The sequence below is a fragment of the Diabrotica undecimpunctata genome, chromosome 5 (assembly GCF_040954645.1).
Source record: "Diabrotica undecimpunctata isolate CICGRU chromosome 5, icDiaUnde3, whole genome shotgun sequence".
In the NCBI taxonomy this organism is placed as follows: Eukaryota; Metazoa; Arthropoda; class Insecta; order Coleoptera; family Chrysomelidae; genus Diabrotica; species Diabrotica undecimpunctata.
In genome coordinates this window covers 61,171,901-61,185,425 of record NC_092807.1, presented here as the reverse complement: position 1 = coordinate 61,185,425, position 13,525 = coordinate 61,171,901, and the positions used below count along the sequence as shown (strand labels likewise).

At 31.4% G+C, this 13,525-nt stretch overlaps 1 protein-coding gene across 1 annotated transcript in view; it reads right to left on the bottom strand.

Moving 5' to 3' along the window:
- LOC140441343 (ankyrin repeat and IBR domain-containing protein 1-like) overlaps positions 1-13,525 on the bottom strand; it is a 180,288-nt gene that overhangs the window by 144,349 nt on the left and 22,414 nt on the right. The window contains exon 3 of the mRNA XM_072531999.1: positions 1,191-1,417. Coding sequence (XP_072388100.1) covers positions 1,191-1,417 — 227 coding nt within the window. The remainder of the gene's footprint in view (positions 1-1,190; positions 1,418-13,525) is intronic.

Below are 13,525 nucleotides of genomic sequence, written 5' to 3'. Positions count from 1 at the left end.
TTCATATTCATATTTCTATATAAAAGGTATTTGTTCTTTTATCAGATTTTCCAATAGATACTTACTAGCAGCATCATTATATGCATCCGAATATCCAATGATTGATATACGATTTCCGAAGTGGAAATTGAAAAGTCAATAAACTTACTTTAACCTTTAATTGTGGCTTATTACCATTTAAATAGTAACTACCTCGCATCTACGTCATACATCTGTACTTCTAGCTTTGTCTCATAGTGTATTATCATCAATGTTTCTGTCTTCATCTCTGCTGTTTCTATCATCCTTTTTGTTCTCTCTGTGTCAGGTCTTGTTTCGGCCGTGTATGTCATTATTTATCTGATTACTGTTTTGTAAATTCTGCCTTTTGTTTCATTCCCGATATTTTTATTTTTCCATATTGTTTCATTTAGGCAGCCTGCGGCTCTGTTTGCTTTATTCACTAGATCTTCCACTTCAGTTTCGAGCTTTCCGTAGCTAGATAATGTGATGCCTAGATATTTAAACTCCATCATTAAAAAATTCAAGTAGTCTGCTCTATTCACTTGATCTTCCACTTCAGTTTCGAGCTTTCCGTAGCTAGATAATTTGATGCCTAGATATTTAAACTACATCATTAACAAATTCAAGTAGTCAAATACATTATCGTGGCTGAATTGATCAAGTTACCAAAGGAAATTAATTAAAAAAAATCTAAAATATAAAAAAAAACAAAACGCAATTTTGTCAATTTCTTTTATAAAAGAAACAATTTTCATTTTGGTAAAATTAAATATCTCTAATAGTTGAGGAGATATAATCATTTAAACAATTACATTGTTAATAACAAATTATCTCAAGGGTTTTCAGCATTGTACTCTCGAAAAATCGATTCTACACACCAAAAAACATAAAAAAAAGTCAAGCTACCGAGAAGACATGAAAGTGCATACTCAACTCATAGACTATGGTCGATGTTGGAAGATATCACTTCATGGGAACATATTTATCTCTGCTCGAAAAAAGGTTCAACCGTTGGACCAAGTTGACCATTTTTCGAGCAGAGATAAAATATGTTTCCTTAAGTCATATTCTACAACATCAACCTCGTGTCACCACATTTTTATCATTTAATATGTTTTTCATTTAATATTCGGGTTATTATACCTATTAAGACTCTGATTAATACTCTTAATTGATATCGTACTTACTTTATCTTGAGCACTTAAGTCCATTTTCTCGCGTACCCCATTATTTAACACAACTCCCTTCCAATAAAGAAGTAAATGTACACACGCTGCTCTTCTTTCTTGTGCACTGAAGCTTTTAGTTTGCTCTAGTTGACACGCAGAATGTAAGACCGTTTCATTTAGACCATTTTTCTTATTAGGGTTGCCACCCAAATCATTTAAAAAGGTGCGAAGTAGATGTTTCATACCTGAAAAAAAAAACAAGCGATAGGATGTAAGAGAAAATAATATACTTAATATATATCTTTTGTAGGCGTTCTATTATAATGAATGTTGTTTAGAAAATATTTTTAGCAACGGCATACATGCCGTTTATTTTTAGAACTTTTTATATCAAACAAGGATTTTTGGGAAAATGTTTACGTATTATTAATTTATTTTATCACCAACCTATTGTACTCATTTGCGGCAGTAAAGTAACACTTTATTGTACTGAAAGAAGAAGAACTTTATCTGCCGCTAATATCAACCAAGCTGACTGAAATTGATTGTCAGGAAATTTAAAATTCATTAGTATTAATTTAGGACGGAACAGAACTGCTCGCTCACTTTTCTAATCAGATTGCAGTGTAAAAGACACCTTTTAAGGGGTGTTTTAGTAATAAAAAAAATTAAAAAAACCTGGAGGCTGAAGAAGTGATATGATGGCAAAAAATTATGTCAAAGAATCTGTTTATATTAAAGCTAAAATTGCAAGAACAATTTTTAGGGGAAGTTGTTAATGGTAATATTAATACCGATGTAAACGTTAACGTTAATAAACTATTTTCATTTCAAGCACTTTCCACTTCAGGAATTAATTTTTATAACATGCCAAATTGTTCATTAGTATTTAATACAACGCAACATAAGCAAAACTGTTGTATATACAAGCACATATTTTTTTGTATTTTTGTGTAATAAAAAGATAACACAAAATATGACTATTTTTAATGTTTTTATGGTCGACGACAAAACTTTGTATGCACCACGTCAGCAAACACTGTTTATCGAACTCGTCTGTTCTATAAAGAGTTATTTTACCGATTTGGTACATAACTATTATTTAGAGCTTAGGATTATAATTCATTTTAACGCCAATTCATGTTCTTTTTATTTTGTTAATTGTACCTACTATGTCCATTTAAATGAAATGAATAATGGTTAGGTTGTATTGTAGTTTTTATTTACATTACTATATTTGCTACGAATGATTTCCATTATCTAGTTTCTTTTTGTATTTATCCCAGAATTATTGTAAAATCATACTACGTAGATCTTTCTATATCGTTTCGATTTGTTGCTTGTATTGTCCTTTTCATAAATCTGATAAGTAGCAGTGCTGCGCAGAATTCTAACCTAGATAATGTGCTTGAGGTTTACTTTACTGGTGCAACCAGTTTTGTTTTAACTACTATAAGGCTCGTTTTTTACCTCAGGAAATAATGTTATGGTATGTATTACCGCTTCATATCCTCTCATAAAGGTGTCAGCAAAACGTTGCAACTATACCTTCTCTGACTTATTTAGATTATTCCACCCTAGGTTTACTAGCTTATTCGAGATTTTATAATTGTAAGTGATATTTAATCTAACTCCGTCTGCAGTGTTGATGGGTGGATTAAGTGGCTTGACAGAATTATTGCCGGTTCCAATCCCGGATAGAGGAGAAGGTGGTCTACAGCCAGGTTAGCACCCTACTGATAGACTTAAAAACCATACAGGTCATAAAAACAGGATATTATCTCGAAACAAGAATGATTTTATTACGACGACTAACGCGAGAAAGAGAACAACGAATTTATGGAAAACGAGAAATATACTTAGCATTTGTACTTGAAACGTAAAGTCTCTAAACACTAAAGAGCAGGAAATTACAAGACAGCTTGTAGAAAAAAATATAGACATATGTGCACTACAAGAGACGAAAAAAAGGAAACTGTCAAATTATGCTAGATGACTATCTGATAATTAACAGTGGTGTTGCGAAAGAAACCAGAGCCACAGAAGGAGTCGCCCTGTTAGTACACAAAAAATGTTTATACCAAGTATAAGAATGTAAATATACCTCTAAAAGAATAGTAAGTGTAAAAATTAAACTGGATGTCAAACCTCTGAGTGTGATAGCAAACTATGCAACAGAAAACAACAGAAATACCACCACAAGGGAAAACTTCTACGACCACCTTCAGACTGTAATAAACGAGACCCCAAATGATGAATACATAATTATTATTGGTGATTTTAACGCCCATGTTGGCAATGATATAGTTTCAAGAATAAAATAGTGATATAACGAAAATATCAGAAATGAAAACGGAGACCTTCTGACGGACCTCTGCAGCATAAACGAGATACGTATTAATTATACATTTTTTCCTCCCAAAGAACGATACAAATACACTTAGAAACCGATCATAAATTGGTATTGTGCAAAATCTGAATGAAAACACATATATCTGATAACAAAATAGCAGAATACACCACAAAGATAAAAGTCGAAAGCTTACAGAATGACTCCACATGATACCTATTCCAAAAAGAAATAACCAAAGAAAACAAAAAACAAACACATATATACAAACACAGCAACAGATAAATTTGCAATATATTTAGAAAATAATATTTGGCTTGCCAAATTGGGATATTTGACTGACGTTTTTAAATAGCTCAATAATATTAACACGAGTGTCCAAGGAAAATCCAAATTTTTTGTCTTGTACTGACAAATTATCAGGGTTTCAAAAGAAAATATCTCTTTGGAAAAATCGCATATTCGAAAAAGGTACATTGGATATGTTTCCCAGTGTTAGCGCAAATATTGAAGAGATGAAATTCGTTATCATTGAACATTTGACGCCATTAGAAGAAAAAATTGATCACTACTTTCCTTCCCTAAATACAGATAATTACGATTGGATTCGAAATCCTTTTATCTCGATTAATATGTCGAAATACCAGCTATCATTACAAGAGAAAGAAGAGTTAGTAGGCTTGTCAACGGATCGCACTCTGAAACTAAAGTTTTCTGAAATGTCACTTGAAGAATTTTGGAATTCTGTTCAAGCTGAACACCCACTTCTTCCTACAAGAGCAATAAAGGTATTACTACAGTTTGCAACTTCATACTTGTGTGAATTAGGTATTTCAACCTTCACAAACATAAAAACAAAGAAACGTGAAAGACTTGGGAATATTGATGAAGAAATAAGGGTAGCGTTATCGCATATTAGACCGGATTTTTCTAAAATTTGTCATCAAATATTTGTCATCATGTAAAAAAGTCATCAGGCTCAAGTGTCGCAGTAAATTTGTGTAATTTTTATGTTATTATGTTAGTTATGCCCACACATCTAATTTGTTAATTTATTTACTAATCTACATATTTTTTGTTAATTTTTATTTTTAGAATATATTTATATCCTTATATTTTGTTTTTGCATGTATTTGCAGTTAGAGAACGTGTTTTATTTACGTTTGTATTTACATTTGCACCCCTTATTTAATGTTTCCTATACAATGGTGTTCCGCGACTTTTTTAAAATTTGTCAAGTGATCCCCAGCTTTGAAAAGGTTAAGAACCACTGGTTTAAGGAGATAAAAAATAAGATTGGACCATGTCAGCCACCCGGGGTATCCAGGCCAAAGCAAGTAATTATTTCCCGTTTACGACTTGCACATACCCAGTTTTCTCTTGAACATTTATTTAAGAAAGAGCGCCCAACTTGTGATGAGTGCGGTTCACCCCTTAGTGAACCTTAGTGTGCTAGTGTGAAAAACTGCGAAAAGTTTAGTCCTCACAGACTAAAATATCATTTACCAAATAATTTTAAATACATTTTAAATTTAAAAAACACTATAGATAACCTACTTTTGTTTTTCAAAGACTTTAATTTACTAAGTGTAATTAACTGTTACCGTTCTGCTAATAACCTTATCAGTTTAACGCGGGTATTTTGCAAATAAAAAAAGTTCATGTTCAACTTCAGTTCTTCAGTATTTTAGTTTCTTTGATAAACAGCGGCTAACGTACTGCCTATTTCTTCTGTACATTTATAAATGTTATTGTTTTTGTATAGATTATTTAAATATCAGACGCGAATCCTAATATTTTACTGATATTTTTTCATATAGGGTTGTTTTTATGGAATTAAGCTATTCATTGTTGACACCAATTCTCTTTAAAAATCAGGTTCAGCTTTTTTGTCAGCATACCTGCCATTTGCTCTTATTGTTTTAAATTTTATAAAGTTCATTTTTTCAGTTTTGAGTTGCTCAAACTCATTAAATGTATTATTGGATCGTTGTATGGCTTATTTTCAATTACTATTTCATCATAATACTGAATTATATTTATTTTTGTTTCGCTTAATAATTCCTATATATTTATTTGCTGCGCCCTCTATATAAAGAAGTGTATTTCTTTTTCGATTAAGAGCAGCTAGCAAGAATCATCAGCGACACCAAAATAAGATTCAACAGGAAACAAAGGACAGGACTAGCCATACTGGACATAGAAAAAGCATATGACACGGTTTGGAAAAAGGCTCTAATCTTCAAGATGGACAAAGCTAGGCTACCACACTACCTCATGAACATCTGTGACACTTACCTGTCCAACAGAACATTCCAAGTATCAGCGGACCAAAAGATGTCAGCAATCCAGGACATTCAGGAAGGAATGCCTCAGGGCAGCATTCTATCGCCAATTTTATATAACATTTTTGTTTCAGACTTACCTACAGATCCAAGAACTTCAACAGCTCTGTATGCAGACGACACATCAGTGTATGCATCCGGAAAAGACGAAGGAAGAATAATCAGGGACATAGAAAACCACCTGGACAAAATCACGAGGTACACCGAAAAATGGAAGATAAAAATCAACGCCCAAAAGACGCAATTCATAGTCTTCAGCCAGAGTTCCAGACCACCACGAAACCAAATCAGAGTAGGAGGCAACAGAATCAAGGATGAAAAAACAGTCAAGTACCTAGGAGTCCACCTCGACAGAAAACTCAACTTCCGGGTGCATGCACAAAAAACTAAGGTAAAAGCTAATGCAGCTAAAAGACTAATTCTCCCTTTCATTTTTAGGACCAGTCCACTGTCCAAGGCCAAGAAGATTCAGTTATACCAGGCCTATGTTAGATCGGTGATGCTATATGCTGTACCAGTGTGGAGTTCCATAGCAGAGACACACTGGAGAAGATTAGAAGCCACGGAAACCTCATGCTACCGGATCATCGACGGAACATCATGGGAGAACAGAATCACGAACGCAACCATCAGAGAAAGGCTCCAGTATACACCACTGAGGGAGGTGGCCGAGAAAAGGACCAGGTATTTCTTCCACCAGGCCACAAGAAGACTCCATAAGACCAGGGGTATCCTCGAGAATAACAGGATCCAGAGGATGCATAGATCTACCCATAGACTGATCGACCATCTGATCAGGGTCTAGCCGGATGGTTGCCGGAAAACAGCCAAGCAGGGAAGTAGTTACGGTGCCATAAGTTAGTACCTACAGAAGAAGACGAGGACATATCCACTCAAAGAAGTCCAGGATGCCGAGAGGTCAAAACATCAAGAAGCTGACGGTGCAAGAGCGGGACGTCAAAGAAGAAAGAAGGCTAAAATGAATGAAATGAATGACATGTAAATTATATTTGGCAATAAACGCTTTTATTTTTATTTTTATTTTTTATTTTTATTTTTATTTTGATTAAGAGAATATACATATTGCAAATTGAAAATTTAGTTGTGTCTCTGACTCTGACGGCAATTGCCACAATTCTTGTTGTCACTTGTAATGGTATAGTATCGAAGTTTATACTAATACTTTATGTATATTGCTACTCTGACGTTTGTTGATTTAGTTTGCTGATAATATTCGATTTCTAAAAAAACACTTGAAATTTTTCGACTGTGTACTTTATTAACTTTAAAAATTGGTTTCTTGTAAGCATATCATTCGAAGTAATTATTATTTAAATATAAGTAAGCCACAATTTAGCCAAAATAAGCCAAAAGGTTAAAGTAAGTTTATTGACGTTTCAATTTCAACTTCGGAAATCTACTATACAGCGTTACACGGTAAGAAAATAACATTGCGGAGATAGGGCCATGTATTTCTTATGGACGATAGAAGTGCAGCGATGCCACGATGAACGCAAGCACGATTCAGGGTTGTATAATTTGTATTTTTGTTTTCACAGACATGAATTAAATTAACGTTTTTTAACGTAATTGACCAAAAGTGCCCATTCGAAACAATAGATGAAAAGTAGGGAAAATGATTTTAATTAAATAAATAGTATTTACAAAAGATAATTTTATTTTATCTTTTTTAATTATAGTAACGACAGTTTATTTGTTTTTCGGTAAGAATATCATATACCATGAATCATAGAAATCAGTAGAAAATATTGCTTAGTTAAATCATGCACTTTGCCGGCTATTAAAGATTTAAAAACAAATAAACGGACCGCTTGGAATGTATATATCTAATTACTAATTGCAACTTAAAATAATACGGTGTGCGTATGTCAGCGATTTTATGTCGTTCTCTGAGACTACATAATGATAATAAGGCTTTGTGGTTCTTCAGTTGTTATTCTGACTGTACAGTTAAAGTAAACCGCAGTTCTGACAATCTAGTAAACCACATTCCTGAGAGTTATGGCGATCTGCATAAGCCTAATGTTATTTTCTTAACGTAAAACGCTCTTATTTTTTTTTATAGGAAAGATACTTGGTCAAAAATTCTTCTAATAATTTAATTTTGTTTGACTCATTTATATTGACAATTCAGACATACATTATATATTTTAAAGTAAACGACTTTAAAATGATATTGCCAATATTGTTGAGTTGTGTTTCTGGTACGACTTTACTTGTAAGATAGTTCATTCGAATCATTTACATGAAATAAACTCTAACTTGAGAATATCCATCAGAAAAAATCATAGCATGTAATTTTTCTTTAAAAAGACAAACACATGCCATGATGACAGTAAAAATTTCATGTTAGTGGTTCCATAGTAAATTATTATGAGGGAAAAACCAGAAAAAAAACCTCATAATACTATACCGACATGGTAAGTATTTGGTCGTGCATTTAGTTTATTTTCAATAAACACCAAATTCGGATTTTATATGTTTGTTATTTAAAAAACATAAATGATGGAGCCCCTATATGTTACTGACTTACTAATACTGGTATTTTCCTTTTAATAACTGCCTCTTTTAATATGGGTAACCAGACCCTACTACATTCTGCCGAGGAATTTGCGACACAATTGGTCTCATTTAACATAATTAGAGCTGCTTCTTTGATTTTTCTCTTTTTACCATCCGTATTTGAATCACTACATTGAACCCTATGTTCATTATAACATGCGTCTTTACATTATTGAGATCTATCAAATTCTCTATTTTTAATATAAGATTTATGTTCATATATTCTAACATTTAATGGCCTTGATGTTTCACCTAAATAAAACTGATTGCATTCACAAGGTATTTTATAAATGCAATTCTTTATCCTTTCTTGTTCATTGTTAGGTTTGGTTTTACACAAAATAGATCTCAATGTGTTTGTTGTTTTAAATGTTGTTAAAATATTTAATTTATTTTCTATCCTTTTAAGTTTTTCTGATAATCCTTTTATGTATGGTATTGTTATTTTCCTCGTATTATTCCTTGTGTATGCTGTAGAATCTCGTTCTAAGTTGTTCTATTCTATTCGGTTGATTGTTGAAAGTTCCTTATTGATAAACGATAAAGGATAATCATTTTTTAATAAAACAGTTGTTAACAAAGTTTTTTTCTCCAAGAACGAATTTTTGTTAAAACACGGTAATTTTGACTCTATCGTATAAGTATATAATGATTCCCTTTTTAATATAAATATTTTGATTTGAAAATAAAAAAAAACTTCAGAACAATAATATTATTCGAATGATTGTGTTTTGAAATTTTTAGCTGAAGTATTTCTAAATGAGGGTTCCACGGTGAACAAAAATGTTCTTGCCTTTGGGCTAAAAAATAAGTTTAAAATATAGTGGTGTGTTTTAATTATTTTAATTTTGGTTATTTCATCTGTTAATCTTTATTTTAATCTTTTTTTAACAATTTCAAAAATAAGATAATTGGTTGAGGAGAGATTTGTGGTCGCTAAGAGTCTTTGCATAGATCTTTGCGTTATATATGTATATATATATATATATATATATATATATATATATATATATATATATATATATATATATATATAATGTCCAAGTTTGAGAGTTGTATGTAAAAAGAAGTAGTACATCTAATTAAAAACTACCATTTTGAGATACTGGGGGTATTTTTATTTTAGGACAGTTTACCAAATGCTGCCCAAGCCAATATGCTTGCTTTTTCTTTTAATTTTCTCCTTCTGATTTTTCTTGTTCAGATATTTGATATGTCTTAAGAATACATATTCATTTACTTATTCTGAGTCTGTTAGTTCTACTGTAACAATGAAGTCTTCGTTTTGGTTGATTATAGTTTTAATTTTATTACAGTTTATCTTTAATCCCATTTTTCTTGATTCGTTCTTTATTCGTTTTTTGCAATTCTTTCTTTTTACTAGAAAGAGTAAGATGTCATCAACCTATCGCATATTGTTTAGGTATTAACCTTTTATAATATTACTACAGTTTTTCCAGTCTAGTTTTTTATATATTATGTCCTCGAGCTCTTGGTTAAACATTTCTGGTATCCCTGTCTGACTCTCCGGTTTAGTTTAGTTGGCTCAGGTTATATATAGTTGTCTTATTTATTATTGTTCAATATTCTAGTATATTAAATTCTTCCTCAAAATCCATGAATGCAGCATACAAGGGTATGTGATATTCCTTGGCTTTTTTCATTAATAGGTTCATAATTAAAAGGTGATTACTTATCATATCTTTCTAAATCCAGTTTGATCCTATGACTGATAATTTTATAATTTTAAAGTTTACTTCGGTGTTACAATTTAAGTTAGTACATTATACATAACGTTCAGTTATGGGTATGTAGCACTTTAATTATACTTTATTCTCTTTTTTAAATAACAATAGCTTTAGTCTTTCGTTCCAGCAGTTAGTTATCTTTTTCTTTATGAAAATTTTATTCATTAGAATGTACAATATATATAATGTTTATACAGCCCAGCGTTGGGTAAAACCGCGAATGCTTTCTAGATCCTATTTCTTGGGTGGATCAGCCCCTTTTATTTATGTTAGCTTCTTGACGACATCTCTCCATTTTTTCCTGTCTCTAGTTTTTCCTCTCCATACTCTGACTGCTGCCCTTTGAAGGTTTTCTTTAACTTCTTGTAGTCACTTTGATCTTAGTCTTCCCCTTCTCTTTGTGTCTCCTGGATTCCATTCTATCATTGCGTATGTCACTGACCTAACCTTCTAACTAACTCTGCATTGCTTAATTTTAGTCACGATGTCTTCCTTAAGTTCTTCCTTGATTTTTTGCATTTGTTCTTCTTCCATATTTATTTTGTTCTGTTCTGATTGGTCCCAGTATGGTTCTCATAATCTTTTTCTCCGCTCTTCTGAAGTCTTCTTTTTTGTACATCGTCATTGTTTCTTCTGCATGTAATAATATTGGTCTATTTATGGTGTTATGAATGTTTATCTTAGGTTTTTTAGTCAGTGTTTTGCTTTTAAGTAATCGTTTGTTTTCAAAATAAGCTTTATTTGCTGCTAATATTTGTTCTTTTATTGCGGACTTCCTTTCTCCGGTTTTGCTTATTGCAACTCCTAGTTATTTAACGTATTCTACTTTTTCAAACTCAGAACTTCCTATTTTGATTTTTTTTTCATTGGAATTTTCCCTAATCTTAACATATTTGTCGTTTCTTGATTTATTTTAGTCCCATTACCTCACCTTTCTCTTTTATTTCTTCTAGCATTTCTTGCATTATTTTGCTGTTCTTTGCAATAATAGCAATATCGTCTGCATATGCGATTATTTGACCACCTCGTGTTCTCAGATTTCGTTTATTTATATTTCGTAGTACATATTCTAAGGCTAGATTAAATAGCATTGTTGATAAGTCATCTCGTTGTTTCATCCCTTTATTTATACTGAATTATTCCCCTTCTATTAATTTTCTGAGTTTATGTGGAGTTTTTAATTTTTCAAGTGGTGTCAATAATCCTTTCCTTTTAATTAAATCAAATGCCTGTTTGAAGTCTATGAAAAACATTTCCAATTCTAATTTATATTCATTTGCTTTTTCCATTATTTGTTTTATTGTGTGTATTGCATCTATTGTAGATCATTTTTCTGTGAATCCACATTGGTACTGTCCCACTGTCTTCTTTGTGATCTTTGATAACCTCCTTTAATGTTGGTTCTTTTGAAATTTTGATTTCTATTTCATCTACTCCGTCTGCTTCTTCTTCGTGCACCATTTCCTCCTCGTCATTAACTTTCTCTCCTGTTGTTTTCTCCGTCAATAGCTCTCTTCAGTAATTCCCCTGTATTATTGCTTGTATTTTTGATCCTCTATTATCACTGTTTCCTCTTAATTTTTTATTCCGTTTGTTTTGCCCTTGTATTTTTTGTGTTGTCCTTTAATCTTTTTTTTAAATATTAAAAACAAATTGGTATTCAAATTTTGTTGAGCTTCTTAACAAATTTGTTCTTGTTACTTGGTTACATAGTCTTTGCGCATTGTCATTCGTGTTTTCGTGTATTGTATGCTTTCCTAAAATTTGTTGTAAAAAGTCCTCTTTTCCGACACTGATATATTAAATTCCACAAGGAAACTAAGTTCCTGTATTTGGCTGTATACCATATATTAAAAAATTTTTTCAATAAAATCCTTTATAAAAAGGTATATAAAAAACCCAGTTGGGCTATGTTAAATTGACAAAACGTTTTCGGAATAAGTATTCCATCATCAGTGTCTAGTTAATACATGGATGTAGCCACTAAATATGAGGGTAAAAACCCTTTAAAAATTACTAAATGAAATTTAGTTTACATTATGTCTAATTTAAAATTAAGATGGTAAAGTTACCGTTGGATTGGTAACATGGCGACATATGACTCTACATTAAGTTGCAAGTCCTGAGACGGTATGTCTACGAGGACTTTAATAAAGCAATTAAAAAGGGTTTTTACCCTCATATTTAGTGGCTACATCCATGTATTAACTAGACACTGATGATGGAATACTTATTCCGAAAACGTTTTGTCAATTTAACATAGCCCAACTGGGTTTTTTATATACCTTTTTATAAAGGATTTTATTGAAAAAAAGATATATTAAATGGTTTGTTGTTGACTCTTACATAGGCCATCCTTTCTCATATTGGCTTGAAATTTAGAATTTTCTCTCTTAGATGCATTAGTATCATGAATGCCACCCCTTTTTGCCCTTGCTTCTTTCCTCCTGAATATAACATTCTAAAATTATGTTTATTAATCGTAGAATAGAAAATGTACAATACTTCAATTAATATTTCTCCTCTATCTTCTTTTAACATCTTAACGGTAATGCTATCTTTGCAAGGTACTCTCTCTATTATTCTCTCTTTTTAAGCGCTTTTTCAATTTCAAAGTTACCGATCTTCACTTATAGATCTGAGTTGACATTTTATATTTTTATTTTTAATTGTTTGAGTATTTCGTCTGATAGGTCAATTAAGTTAGTTTTTTACTTGACACAACTGTATAGACGGGTTTGACAGTTGAAATGTGTAGTATTTGATATTACAAAAAGACTTTCATCTAGGGATTCATAAATTTTTTAGTGGAACTTTTCTTTAATAAACAATCAAAACTTCAAACTCATTATTTAGTGTATAACTAGAAAACTTGTCTATTTAAAGATTTGACGTCACCAGACAACTTTTTTATAAAAAAAGGGACACAAAATGAGTAATGTTAAAATAAAATCGGACGATAAACAAAAAAGTTATTGCAAAATTAACAACACAATCGCTGTTTTTGCATATTGTTAATACCTTTTTTTTTTGTTTTTTAAAATTTGTTTAAATGAACCTAAACTTGAGAGTCTTATCGTGTTTGAATTATGTGCAAAAGATGTGCCAGATTGGTTGAATAGCTTTGGTAACATTTAATTTGTTTATAAGATTTTTTGAAAAATGAGCTAATTGCTAAGGCTGGTACAGATAATCTGGCTAAATGGATCTTAATAATCTTAGGACTTATTTTCGCCTTTAAGACATGTACTAATAAACTTATATTCATAAATAAAATTATATTTGTGTACAATACAAGACTTATTAATAAATAGTACTTTTTAAACT